At 38.8% G+C, this 14,834-nt stretch overlaps 1 protein-coding gene across 1 annotated transcript; it reads right to left on the bottom strand.

The window, feature by feature from the left end:
* Positions 1 to 9,772: 9,772 nt before the first annotated feature.
* LOC139741690 (alpha-2,8-sialyltransferase 8B-like) lies at positions 9,773 to 14,455 on the bottom strand. The gene is made up of 2 exons (XM_071652270.1): positions 13,926 to 14,455; positions 9,773 to 10,067 (listed from the first exon to the last, which is right to left on the bottom strand). Exons 1-2 carry the CDS (start codon positions 14,453 to 14,455, stop codon positions 9,773 to 9,775), a joined length of 825 nt encoding a protein of 274 aa, XP_071508371.1.
* Positions 14,456 to 14,834: the final 379 nt, after the last annotated feature.

Below are 14,834 nucleotides of genomic sequence, written 5' to 3'. Positions count from 1 at the left end.
GCCTGTATGTCAATAAATTTATTTTCGAAGGTCTAGGTAGTATGATTAGACACTGACACGTGTGGGCATCCTGATTGGCCCAATGTTTCACACGTGTACGTGTACCAGTTATCCACGATCGTCGGGGACGGAAGGTCACCCATTGCACCGGGGCGCAACCAACCTCTTCTGCCTCTTTGGATATCCAACAACGATCAGGACCCCTACAAAGTTCTTGTGAAAGGTCCACGCTACAAGCAAGCGGTCAGAAGGTGGCGGGGGGGGGGGGGGGGGTCACAAAAGGTACAAATTATTACTTCATACCATAGCGTCATATCTATTAAATCCTGAAATTTGCAACTGGTTGAGGTCGAGTAGGCCTACTGATTATAACATTGTTTTAAATGTAGCTTTGTTCTTAGCTTATCGAAACCAAAGGAAAACATTTCCAGCTTCTGCGTGGGGCTAGGTTTAATACATTAGTCCTTATGAGCTATTCCTTGGTAAGTCTTATAAACAAAACTTGAGTCTTCGTTACCCTCTTGAAGTGCAATTTTATCCTCAGTTTATTTCAGTGTGAGCAGATACATGTAAATTTTCATAAAGGCCTACATACATAGATTATCACGTACAATACATCAATATATGCGTGTGTGTGTGTGTGGAGGGGGATGTATGTGTGTGTGCGCGCTCGCGTATGTGTACAGTACATGAACAGGGCTCGACATAATCAGTGATTGCCCGAGGCCGGGGGTGGGGGGGGGGGGGGAAGAAGCTTACAGTTCAGAGCCCTGAATATCAATATGACAGTTTGCGTGTGAATTTACATTTTACACTGTTCTATAAATGTCTCGAGAACGTTTTCTATAATCTACGGTAATTATAGCGATGAGTGGAGATACACTAATCGTATAGTGATTCGTAATCGTATACCGTCACACTAGAGCGGATCGAGCCAACGAATGCCCAGCGGATCCGAAAATTTGGAGATAAGCTCACATCCGTTGCTCGTCGTTCGTGACCCGCTTGACGCTCGTTGTATCCGCTAGCTGTTCGCAGAGATTCGCAGAGATCCGCCGGAGCAAAATTTTGATTTTGGACATGTCCAAAATCTTGAGCGGATGACGAACGGAATGACAATCCGCTCTGTGTTCGCTTAGCATCCGCTGATTGAAAGTTTTGGTCGCTATGCATTCGTTTCTCATTCGTCCGCCGTCCGTCCAAATTCGCCCAGGAAATCAGCACAGCAACACACGTTAATCAAACGTAGATAAAAAATAGATATTCACATATAGCACACATAATAATAATAATAATAATGATAATGATAACAATAATAATAAAAAAGGGTCTTATTTGCTCAGGGTATAGCCTCTTCCGTGTTGTCACTGCTCTACCAGAGGGCCCTGCCATTATTATTACCCCAGCGTTGCCAGGTACCCATTTATACACCTGGGTCGAGAAGGACATCATGGGTAAAAAAAATCTTGTCCAAGGATGTAAGCACTGGGCGGGATTCGAACCCGGGTCCTCGGTTCGGGAGTCGGATCCACTATGCCACCCCCCCCCCCCATGACATTTCATTCTGACATTAAGTAATAAGAGAACATTATTCTAAACCACTGCTACAAAAGTCAACCTATAGTAAATGGGAATCTCTGAATGGAAATTGGGAATTGTGAAAGTTCGACTCCGGTTGGAGGCACCAAACGCAATGGAGGATGTTGGACTACCAACATCATCGTCACGTGATCAGCAGAAGGAAGTGCACTTTTAGGGGAATCTTGAATGAGTGACATCAGGAGTACTTGGTGGTTACTTCTGCTTCCTTCTTTTTGGGGCCATTTTCACAGTCACAACTATCTAAAAAAAGAAGAGTGAAAACGTTCAATCTTGAAGGAGTAAATAACAGAAAAGAGTTAGTTTCGAGTGAAAATCAAGTGACTTTGGAGTAAAAATGTTCATTTTTCACTAATTTTGGAGTGACCTCAGGGATCACTCCAAAATCTTCGAGTGATCCCTGAGGTCACTCCAAAATTAGTGAAAATGAACATTTTTACTCCAAAGTCACTCCAATTTCACTCGAAACTCACTCTTTTTTGTTATTTACTCCTTCATGAGTGAACATTTTCACTCTACTTTTTTAAAGAGAGACAACATTACTTGACACTGTCACTGCTCAAAATGATTTGGTAAAGTGTGCGTCATCCGAGATCCGTCACGTGATTGCCGCAGTATCGCTCTGCATATGTTGGGCATTCGCTGCTCATTCGCTTTGTCCGCTCAGCATCCGTTGGATGGACTGTACGCATTCGCTTTCATTCGTTACTTTCTCCGCTCGTTACACGGTTAGCATAATAATGCTCATCATTCGTCAGGCGAACGTTCGAAAACCACATTTTGCTTGCGAATTCGAGCGGATACAAGCGTATCTGGACTCTGCCAAATTTTGCCCATCCGATAGGCATTCGCTGATTTATACGCTGTAGTGTGACGGGACCTTAAAACTGTTGACAATGCATCAATTACATGTCTGATGAGTGAATGTAAGCAGCCTGTGAATACGTGTACCTCCACAGACGACGTGCATGCGTAAATAATAACGCATACACGTCTAAAAAGTCGTAAATCTGTCTGTAGTTGCCACTTGCCTATATAAGATTGTTGTGGTTTTTTTTTTTTACACGACAAATGCATAATGAGCCTGATCCATTATACTTTTACGTTGGCGTGGTCATGGTAACAGTATGGCATGAAGCCTACTCATTCATTATTAGTGCTGTATCATTGCATATGGCTGTATGGAGTAATGCCTGACAGCAAGGACATCGTTTTGCTTGTACAATGATATGCATAATGTGAATATAATCAATTATGATATAACAAAAATGATTGTCCTTATGAAAATTGTATGTTCATGATGCACGTGCATGGGGTGCATCATAACGAAACTCTCAATATTCCTCTCTGTATCCACCAACACACAAATACACACATGTACGTATACACACACAAATAGACCAGTATGTATAACATATATACATATATATATATATATTATATATATATATATATATATATATATATATATATATATATATGTATGAAGTGGATGTATGTTACATGTATATCTGAAATTGAAAGCCCGTAACAACTCTCCTTGCCCGCCCTTCCTATTTTACGGAGCACGCGAATCCACGCGATGCCAAAGTTCAACACGCATGTCCCAGGTAAGGCTGATTGTATAACGACTTCATTTCTTTTATTAGACTTTCTACAAATTACGATTAAAACACAAATATATACACATCAAACAATAAATACAAATATTCTGAAAAGCAGTATAGAGAATACAATTTACAAATTGATTAAAGTCGCACAATACACTTAATTCATCTCATAGTACACCAATGTGCGGCGACCATTTGGATACAATTTCAGCTGATCCGACAACTTTGATCCACTGATATGTAAATAGATATACGAGTTATTGGTTTTCACACTGGGCTCAATCCGCAAAATTACTTTGGAGCACAATTTTTCCGTTCATATGGAAATAAACAGACATTTTGGAGGGGTCGATCAAAATAGGGTAAAACCGTCAAAAGACATTGGGCTGCACCCTGATTTCAGCGAAAATGAAACATTATTAGCAATGATTGATGATTATCATATTTCACCAGAAAACGTTGAGATATCTTTTACATTCTATTTCAAATAGAAGAGCAAGTTCACTACACATTAATTTTGTTACACGTGTAATTTCTTAATGACCATTTTGAAGTCCTGGCCTGTTTCTAGAAAAACAAAGAGACTGGTTTGATTTTTTTTCTCCCTAGTTTTCTTTACGATGTCGATTTCTGCTTAGCGTGTAATTAATCTGGACTGATATTGAAGAACAGTTGGAATAAGAAATATCCATTTACAAATCACAATTCAAGTTTAATGCTGGCACTGCCGCGGTCTTGATGTATATACCATATCAACATAGTTAAGTTTCAGTTAATTATGAGAGCTCCTTTACCACGTTTTAAAGATGTAGCCACCATCCAAGTCGTTATATGCTGTATCTTTTGTTTTTATCAAAACTTGAAAACTTTAGATATTTATTGCAAGTTTTTCTTTACGGTAAGTCTTTATAGCAAAATGTTTTGTCTCATTTGGATCCTCTGCTGTTCACATAACTGTATTTTGTATTGTTTCTGTTGAAAATTTTTCGAAAGTTTCTTTATTTTTCAATAATGATACTTAGGAAATTACAGTTCCTGTATATCCTGAATATCTGCAAATATTGCAAATATGTATGTGATTTTTAGCATAGTTAGCATCAAGTCAGTTCCATCTAATATTTCTTCAATGTATGCAGTGAAAAACAGACATGCAAATTGATTGCAAGATGTGAAATAAATGGCATGATGAATAATGACCACGAATGTCAACCTTAGGATATTCAATTCAATTCAATTCAATTCAATTCAATTCAATTTTTCAATTCAATTCAATTCAATCATAGTTTATTTCCAATCAACGAAAATCAAAAACATAGTACAATGTATACATGTCATTAACTGATATTGTTCAAACGCTTGCAAAAGATTCATGTAATATACGAGACAAATTATAGAACAACATATATGTACAATAATAAAGAGGAACACTGTACAAATACTACGTGGGCGAGCGGAAAGTAAATTCGATCATGGAAAATAGTGATCCACTAAAAAGCAAAGCTTGTCGGACGTGGATCACTAGATAAATAATGAGTGAATGATATACTATTCTATAACAATATACATGTAGTTATTTTGAGATACACAGGTCGGGAAAAAAAATATAGAATACCAATGCTATAGTGCCCGGACACTGTTCATTGAACCACATGTACCGGGAAAATAAGACAAGGACAATACATTCGTACACACATTCAATTACCCACACGCATATACACTGTTGGACGCGAGACAGTACCGAGAGGAGAGAAGACGGTAACAATACAAGTCTACGAAGAACAATAGACAGGAAAGGAAAAGGAGAGAAGAAAGAAGAGAGGTCTGCACACAGAACACGCCAAGTGCTGCGACATCAGGACAGGTGAAAGCTCAAGCATAAATTATAGCAATTTAAATTATCTAAGATTATAAGTAGAAAGTAAATGTTTTCTGAGTTTATATTTAAATGTGACAAATTTGGGGGAATCTTTTAAACTATTATCTAAATTATTCCAAAGTCTGGGTCCAGTATAAAGAAATGTATTTTGGGCATGTGCGGTTCTCATTAACGGAAGATGGAATTCGTCGGATCGTCGCGTGGGATAGTTATGAACATGACTGTTTCGATGAAATAAATCGTGGAATATTTTAGGTAAAAAGGTACTGTTGTAATTAAACATAAACTGACCAAGTTGAAACACATACAAATCATTTACTTTTAATATTTTATGGTCAGAAAACAAAGCATCTGTATGTTCTCGGGTATGTAAATTAAAAACAATTCTAAGCGCTTTCTTTTGCAATAAAAGAAGTTTATCAAGTAACATCTGATATGTATTACCCCAAGCAAGAATCCCGTAGTTTAAATAAGGGAGTATCAAACTAGAATAAAGAGTTAATAATGCAGATGAAGGAAGATAATATTTTAATCTATTCATTACGCCAATGTTACGTGAAATAATTTTACATATGTTATCAATATGATTCCTCCATGAAAGCTTGTTATCAACGCAAACACCAAGAAATTTAAAAGAAGAAACTTCTTCTAAGGGAGTAGTATCAAATGTTATATTGCCTGGGAGGCTATCTAAAGAATTACTAAAAAGCATAACTTTTGTTTTTTGAATATTTAATGACAATTTGTTTGCGTATATCCATTGTATGACCTTTATCAATTCTTCATTGACTGTTCTTATTAAGATATTTGGGTCAGGGTGGGAAAAAAAAAGATTAGAGTCATCCGCGAATAATATGAATGATAGTTTCTCCGAGGATCTATGAAAATCATTAATATAAATAATGAATAACAATGGGCCTAATAAACTCCCTTGTGGAACACCACATGCAATTGTTTTACTTTGAGAGTCAAAGCCGTTGACATGTACAAATTGGGATCTTTCTGATAGGTAACTCGTGAACCACTCCAAGGCCTTTCCACGTATTCCATAATGAGACAGTTTGGCGAGAAGTATTCCGTGGTTAATCGTGTCAAAGGCCTTGGAGAAGTCCAAGAAGATACCTATTGTGTGTGAAAGTGTGTCGAGTGCGTGTGTGACTTTGTCGATGAGGGCAAGTAGTGCGTGTGTTGTGCTGTGATTTTCCCTGAATCCAAATTGAAAGTTTGAAAATATGTCGCAGGTTTTAAGAAAACGTACTGTCCTGGTGTAGACTATTCTTTCAAGAATCTTAGAAATAGAAGATAATAAAGATATGGGTCTATAGTTATTGACATCATCCTTCTCCCCTTTCTTATAAATAGGAATTACTTTCGCAATTTTCATGCTATTTGGCACATGGCCAGTTGCAAGCGATGAGTTGATAATATGTACTAAGGGATCCACTATTTGAGGAATTATGTTTTTTATCAAATAGTTGTCAATTCCGTCGTGGCCAGGACTTTTACCTTCTTTCAAATTGGCAACAATCTTTATTATTTCTTCTTTATATGTTGGGTCAAAAAATATAGTTTTAGAGTTAGGTGTATCTAAAAAATCACTAAAAGATTTACTAGAAAGAGGAATATTTTGAGAAAGATTTTTTCCAATTGAAGAAAAGAAGTCATTAAAAATTTCAGCCATGCCAGCGGGAGTGTTGCTGGAGGCATTGCCCCACCGAACTTCAGAAATATTAGATGAATTGTTAGGTGTATTCATAGCATTCTTTAATGTTTTCCATGTGTTTTTAATGTCATTTTTATATTTGCTTATCTGATTAACATAAAAAAATTTCTTCTGCGTACGCAATAATTTGATGAGTGTGTTTTTGTATGAAACATATTTTTTCTTATTTTTTTCAGTGGGATTACATCTATATTTATAAAACAAATTATTTTTCCTATTTATAGATCGTAATATAGACTGGGTTATCCACGGGAGTCTTGGAATTTGCTTATATCTATTTTTTATGTTACGCAGGGGAATATGGTTATCGATTTCGGAGGTAAGAGTAGATATGAAATAATCATAAGACAAATTGACATCGGTAGTGTTGTATACAGAAGACCAATCGAGTTCTTTTAAACTGTTTTGGAGACTTGTAAGATTATCTGCAGTAATCTTACGACGCTTATGATAATTATTTTGTTTATTCAGTTTAATTGGAACCTGAGCAAATATAGGAAAATGGTCAGTGATGTCTGAGAGGACGATACCAGACTCAGGAAGTGGAAGAACATTACAAAAAATGTTATCTATGAGGGTAGCCGATTGGCTGGTGACACGGGTAGGCTTGGAAATTAATGGTAAAAACGAAGCAGACATTAATGTTTCTATAAATTCTTTTGAACTGTTTTGGGAGTTACATTTCATGAGATCGATATTAAAATCGCCCATCAGAAATGTATCTTTAATAGATATCATGGGATTTTGTACTAAATCCTGCAAAACTGTCAAAAAATCATTCAAATTCGACCGAGGGGGCCTGTAAATTACACCAATCATAATGTTTTTTCCATGTGGATTTATCAATTCAATAAAAAGGGATTCGAGTACATCGCTCATAACACTAATCTCCTCATGTATAATATATTTAAATTTTTTCGAGATGTACAAACCAACTCCTCCACCAACTCTCTCATTTCTATTTCTAAATACAAATTCGAATCCAGGTAAAGAAAATAAATGACTGATATTAGAGTTCAACCATGTTTCTGTTAGCCCTATGATGGAGCAAGATTTATGATCTGGGTTTTCTAAGAGTAAGCGCAACTTATCAAAATTTTTATTGATACTGCGTATGTTAAAGTGAGCTAACAAAAATGTTTCATCAACTGTATTCGTGATCCGATTTTTATACTGATTTTCGGTCAAATAAACACACGATGGACTCTGGACTGGATCATTTGAGTCAAAGTTATATTCAAATTCTTGTGCTGAGGTATTGTATTTATCGGATATGTAATCTTCATATAAACTGGAGATCATATTTGCATGATCAGATTCAAAGTGCCTTACTGTGTTATAGAATTCATCATTATTCAAGGAATTAAAAGCAAAATTTATTGTGTCAGCCATGGGTTAGAATATAAAACATTCGGGAATTAATAACTGGCCTCCCGCCTGGTCCTAACTCAGCAGCTACGTGGGGATATGCAGACCTAAAAGAAGAAAGGAAACCGAAATGCGTGCAGAGAAACATGAAACACAGGCAAAACAAGGAAACGAACATGAACACAGATGACACAGAATCAACATCGTTGCGGATGGTACACAAGGCCATGGGCTCGTATAAAATACCTAACATAAACTTATTTAACAAACAAAGACGTGTGCTACACGTACTAGGCAGCGTCCACGAGCATATTAAACTTCTCGACCACTTAATGACAAAATAAGGAACCAGTTATTGTTGTGGGTTTTTTTGGTAGTCGGATCGCCTATCCAAAATAACTAATTCTTATACCATTGGGATTTATAATCAGTACGAACAATTATATCAAAGTAATGCAAAAACACATACACACAAAAATGCAATTCCATTGTTATTGTTAAAATTTTCATCAAACTGATATGCAAATACAAACAAAATTGCCCAAAATACGAGTACACAATGTGTAAATACATAAAATAATAGATAGCCCAATCTGTCTCACTGAGTGAGTACCCTTGATAAAAGAGCGAGGGAGGGAGGGAGAGAGAGAGAGAGAGAGAAAGAAAAAAGTGAGTGAGAGGGGGAATGAAAAGAGAATCTAGACAACAAATCTTGACGAACTGAACAAAACGGCTATGCAATTAACTTATAACATTCGTGGGTATACATGTGTCTACAGGTGTGTGTGTGCATAAGAAGGGAAAAGCAAAGCCGAGAATAGATGAAAAAATAAAGGCGTGTTGTCACCTGGGAAAAATGTTTGCACAATTATTACGTCATTACACTCTTGCATAAAAATAACGTTCTGACAACAGAACGCCTCCCAATCTCCAGTTATTTTAAATATGTTATAACTTTGAATTTTAAATAACTAATACATTAAGACAACCAACGGCAGTCAAGGGGCCAACATCACCTGATATGATACAATAAATTGCCATAACTATCCATGAGTATAAACAGCACCTATAAACAAGCCCAAGTAGTACAGCAACGAAGGTTGCTGGGCGACGGTTCATTTTACTTCAGTTCATTTTACTTCATTGGATTTATACCGTATAGTAAATTCTGATTCAAAAAAGCATCAAAGGAATATGAATATTAAATACGAATGTATATACATGTACAGATACATAATACATGATTGTGTGACTCTATTCATTAACTTTAATGGACACACCTGACAAGCATGTGAGTGTGTGTTAGTGTGTGTCACTTTGTGTGTATCTACGTGTGTATGTATCTTTGTGTTAGTGTGAATTTTGCGGCATTGAACGAAATTTGAATAGAGAACTAAAAAAAAAAATCTATCTGATGTCATACTCATAACTATTTTATCTATTAATTCCGTTCTATGTTCACAGGGTAGCCATTTCGGTTAAAATAAAAACAAACTGATTTACAAAGCACCCTGCATAAAAACCTACAAAATATGGACAAAATGCACACAAGTTATACATACAAAAATACAGTCATAATAACATGTCTAGCAAAAGTCATGTGTCTAGCTGGCTGCGGTAGTCGTGCTTGTCCCACCTTCCCGCACAATCATTGATGACTTGCAAGTACCCGTCGTCTTGGAGGGACTGCCACACATCGAACTCCTTGTTGAAAGAGTGAGGACTCGTCGAGTAGTTCTTGGGTGTGTCGTCGTAATAGTGATAGCGAAGGGTTCGGTTTGTGGGGTCGACGTAGCGAGGATAGAATCCGAACAACGTGATTCGTCGGCAAAACGTGTTAGCTGCGACATACAGCGCTGCACCTGTCGTTGCATGTTTGATTTTCATCCACCTGACAGAGAATAATCAAAGCAATAGATAGAAACCAAAACGGTGTGGATGAATAACAAAATTCCAGGGGGGAGGGGCAAATTATCGTTAAAAAAAAGAATCAAGCACGAATGATAACAAGAGATGTGTAAATTTTGGACCAAAGAATTCGTTTTGACTATTACGATTTCAACACATTGTTACGTCATAGGTCTCCAAAATAGGTGGAACAAGTGATGAGCAGTTTGTAAGTCACTCTTGGTTCGGGCATCCAAGGAAAATTCAATTCTTGGGTAAATGGACAGACAATGATCCCAAGTTGAAGTTTATTGTACCCTTAATCCAAGGTAGAGCAGTGTATTTAATGACCGTGACGAACTGAACACCATATAGGTGTTTCAGCAAACACTTTTGTTTTTATACTTTTGTTCAAGGCATTGACTGTATCAGAAACATGGACAAAAGCATTAGACAATGGTGGAAACGTCGATTGCATATATTTAGATTATAGTAAGGCGTTTGACAGTGTACCTCACGAACGACTGATTAGGAAAGTAGAAACGTATGGGATCACTGGGAATCTTTTGAAGTGGATTAAGTCTTTTTTAAGTGAAAGATCACAACGAGTGGTGGTCAATGGTGTTTCATCTTCACAAACTGCAGTATCTACTGGAGTCCCACAAGGTAGTGTTTTGGGGCCGATTTTGTTTCTGTTGTATGTAAACGACCTTCCTGATGTGTTGTTAAGTGGCAGATGTGAAGTTAAGCTCTTTGCTGATGACACCAAGTTGTATTCACAGATATATGGTAATGATGATGTACTGAATCTGCAAGCTGAACTAATTAGAGTGATGGAATGGTCAAAAAGTGGCAGCTTCCTTTACAGGAAAAGTGTAAAATTATCCATTATGGAAGGAATAACCCATGTGTCAATTATACAATGGATGAAACAAACCCGCCCATTCCAGTAGCTACATATGTAAAAGATCTTGGAGTAAATTATGACAAGAAGTTAGATTTTACTCATCATGTGGACACAATTTGTACTGCAGTGAATCGTAGGATTGGAATTATCAATCGTACATTTTCTACTTTCAATGAGAAAGGATTTATTCAACTGTACAAGTCTATTGTTAGACCGACATTAGAATATTGTTCATCAGTGTGGCATCCTCATTGGAAGAAGAATGTTGTAAAAGTAGAGAATGTACAGCGTCGAGCTACCAGAATGATACGTCCACTTAGACCTTTGAGTTATGAAGCAAGACTTGAACATTTGAAATTGCCTTCATTGGCATATAGACGGCATAGAGCCGATATGATACAGATCTTTAAGATTGTGAATGGGATTGATGATATGAAGTCCTCAGACTTTTTTTGAGTTCTCAGTTGGAGGAAGGACGCGTGGTCATAAGTTTAGGATGCTGAAGAAACATGTAAAGTCCAAAGTGAGACAGTGCTCTTTTTCTCAAAGAGTTATTAGTGAGTGGAATAAGTTGCCATCATTTGTAGTCGACAGCCCATCCGTGAATAGTTTCAAGTCTAACTTAGAGAGGTTCTGGAGTCAAGACAAGAACAAATACAACCCCGACGGGATATTTTTTTTGTCCATGTTATACTGCACAGCGTCTAACTAAAAGTTATTAATGTCATGTAATGACGACACCGAGGGGCAAATAAATTAAGTATAACTTTACGCACACATCCAAGGTATAGATGTTATGTCTTGACGACCAATTTGATGTTAATCTGAGAGGAGGCATTGAATGTCCAAATAAACAAACAACAAAAGAGAAAGATATACCGGGTGTCCCCCCAAAAAAAGAGGAACGGTGGATTTTCAGTACCTTGCGTTCTAAAAGTGATATATTTTTTGACATCATTAGAAAGAGCATCTTCCGCAGAAGACCATGATACCAAAATCATTAAATTTGTTTCAGTGCTTTTTATTCTACGCCAATTTCTGTAAATGCAGTCATTTTCAATTTTTTGCGACTTATGAGAAATAATTTGTACACGCGTTCCATACGGTGAATTGTGTAAGCTCGTTGATCCCTGTCAACAAAAGATACAGCTTTCATATTGGGAGCGCACACACACAGACACACACTGATTTTTCCTGGCCCGTGCCCAATGTGAAAACTGTATCTTTTGTTGACATGGATCACCGAGCTTACACAATATTCACCGTAAGGCCGCGTCACACCAGCCTTGCGTGCGACTTCCGAAGAACATTTTTGCTATCCGGAGGTCCCCGCAGATGACCCGCACATGACAGTACCTAGCATGTATCTCAAAAGTAGTTACCCGGAGGTGCGCACGCTGGCTCTATTTACCCGCTGCCAAAAAAGGCCCTGTCACACCAGCTAAGCGGGCTTATTGCGTATGGGGATTTTTCAGCACGCAGAATAATTTCTGCGACCGGACAAGGTTTAGGGCTAGTTTGGCGTGGGTATTACATGATAAACGCGTGATACCTAAGTCCTTCTTGCGTGTATTCGGTTGAACTGCATGTTAGGCGCGTGGGTGTCACGTGATAGCTTCGTGATAGCTTCTTTTATGTCAGTTACGGGCGACATACGGGCTCTGCGAAGTACCTGCGCCATAACTGCGTGTTATCTGCGTACTAGTCGCCTGCGAGGTGAGTGCTAGCCTGAACAATAGGCTGGTTCGAGTGGATGGGCAAACAATCATTTGTCGACTAGCTTTAAAGAAGTGAAGATGCCCCGTAGACGGAAAGTGCACAAGGGCAGAGAACGTCCAGTGGATGGACAGCCACAAAGCCCGGAAGATTCACAGCAAATGCATCAAATTGCTGCTGAAGTCCATTCGGCGGATGAAGTCCTGTCCGAAAGGGACCAGGTAGTCGTCGACGCCACAGAGGACAGAGGACAAAGAAGAGAATGAGCCCACAAATGGCACGCGCTCCCTTCACATAGGCATAGATCAGCGGGCAACTTACCTACTTCAAGTGGGTCAAGTGCCTGTGAATTGCGGCGGCTACGGCCCTCCTACGGGTGTTCTGCGTGGAACTCTTCGGGCAATCCTCGCGACTCATCCGGAAATAGTTTTGGTCATGCTCAAAACTTTGCTGCGGTAAAATTAGACTAGCGTGCGCACCTTCGGGCAACTAAGGACGAGATAAGTGCTAGGTACTGTCAAGTTCGGGCCAACTGCGGAGAGCTCCGGGTAGCAAATTTGTTTCCCCGCAAGTCAAGCCGCAAAACTTCCCCAGATACGATATGACAAGGCCTTGAGCATGCTCAAAACTTGTTTCCGGAAGAGTCACGGGAGTTGCCCGTAGAGGTACGAGCAGAACACAAGTAGGAAACCCTTACCGGTAGCACCTCACAGGCAACTCCAAAGCAGGTACTTCGCAATCCCCGTAAGTCGCTCGTAACAGAAAATGGATCGGTTTCAAAGCTCTCACGCGAGTCACACGGAACGCACGCAAGTAGAAGCTAAGTAGCACGCGTCTAGAAAGTAAGAAACAAGTGCGAAATTGCAAACATTCTTGTCCGCCCGCGGAAAATCTTCTACGTGCTTTAAACTACCTCCTCGCCACAAGCCCGCGTAGCTTGCCCGGACAGGTGTGACACCGCCTTATGGATCGCGTGTCGCACTCAAATTATTATCTCATAAGTCGCAAAAATTCGACGAAATTTGACAATGACTGCATTTTCAGAAATTGGCATTAAATAAAAAGTACTGAACCAAATTTGATAATTTTGGTATCATAGTCTTCTGCGGAAGATGCACTTTCTAATGATGACAAAAGATATGTAACTTTTAGACCGCAGGGTACTGAAAATCTACCGTTCCGCTTTTTTGGGACACCCGGTATAAAGTATCACGGGTAACTAGAAATAATCATACGTACTTTCCTGCTGTACCAACTGGACTAACGGGACTGAAGGCCAATGACGTTTTCAGGCCATGATACTTCTTGTAGAACTCCAATCCTTTCCTGATGTATTTAATCAGGATAAAACCTTTGACGCACCAAATCACACTGTTATTCAAACGCCGCATGACTTTCAACAAACTTCGACAATCGTCTGGCAAATTGTCGACCGACGTATTAGTGTATTCAACCTTAGCACACGCCGCCATTGCTCTACTCTGTTCGCCGTTAATCGTTGTTATATTAGTCTTCGATCCAACATCTCGAGCATACTCCCCACCGGCGGGCGCGAGGTTCATTCGCAGAACTAGATTCGCCTCGTCGATGACGTCACCACAATTGCTATCCAATAGAACGCCGCTATTTCCCACGATTGCGCAGGAATCTATTAGTGGGAGAGACCTGGCCTGGTTGTACCGCTTCAAGCGAGTAAGAGACGAAGTTATTTTCATTTCATCCGGCTGTATTCCAGGTAAAAATATCTGGATAGTCTTGTCACGGGTCATATTCGTCATTAACTTGTCCCTTTAAAAGAACAAGAAAAAAAATGAAATGTACAGGCCTTACGTTTTCGTAGAGTGCAAGCCATTCAGTAATTATGATAGACGCAATCAATCAATATTCATTGTATGTTGACAGTCTTTCCTTTCCTTGCATGCTGCGCGTTAATGTGTGCTTTATACACTAGTTTGTGATTCATAGTTTATGATTTATTTACTTGGACAACATAAAGATCATGACGTAGGATCATCACAAGCAAGGAATTAGTTTTACCTGGCCACAACATACTCATTCGGCTTTGCGGGTTCCCTTTTTGCTGCCGTCGTCCGTAATTGCACTGACGCCACAAGGTCACGATCTGGGTCAAAGGATGTTGAAATACAC

This window comes from Diadema antillarum, unplaced genomic scaffold (assembly GCF_040938485.1).
Source record: "Diadema antillarum isolate AM-2024a unplaced genomic scaffold, OU_Dant_1.0 seq00000946_RagTag, whole genome shotgun sequence".
Taxonomy (NCBI): Eukaryota; Metazoa; Echinodermata; class Echinoidea; order Diadematoida; family Diadematidae; genus Diadema; species Diadema antillarum.
Note: the sequence above shows the minus strand (reverse complement) of the source record. Positions and strands in the feature narration are given on the sequence as shown.

Coding starts and splice junctions, on each gene's coding strand:
- LOC139741690 (XM_071652270.1), bottom strand. CDS start 14,455: ATGACCCGTGACAAGACTATCCAGATATTTTTACCTGGAATACAGCCG. Junction 10,068..13,925: donor CCAGTTGGTACAGCAGGAAA/GTACGTATGATT, acceptor ATTCTCTGTCAG/GTGGATGAAAATCAAACATG.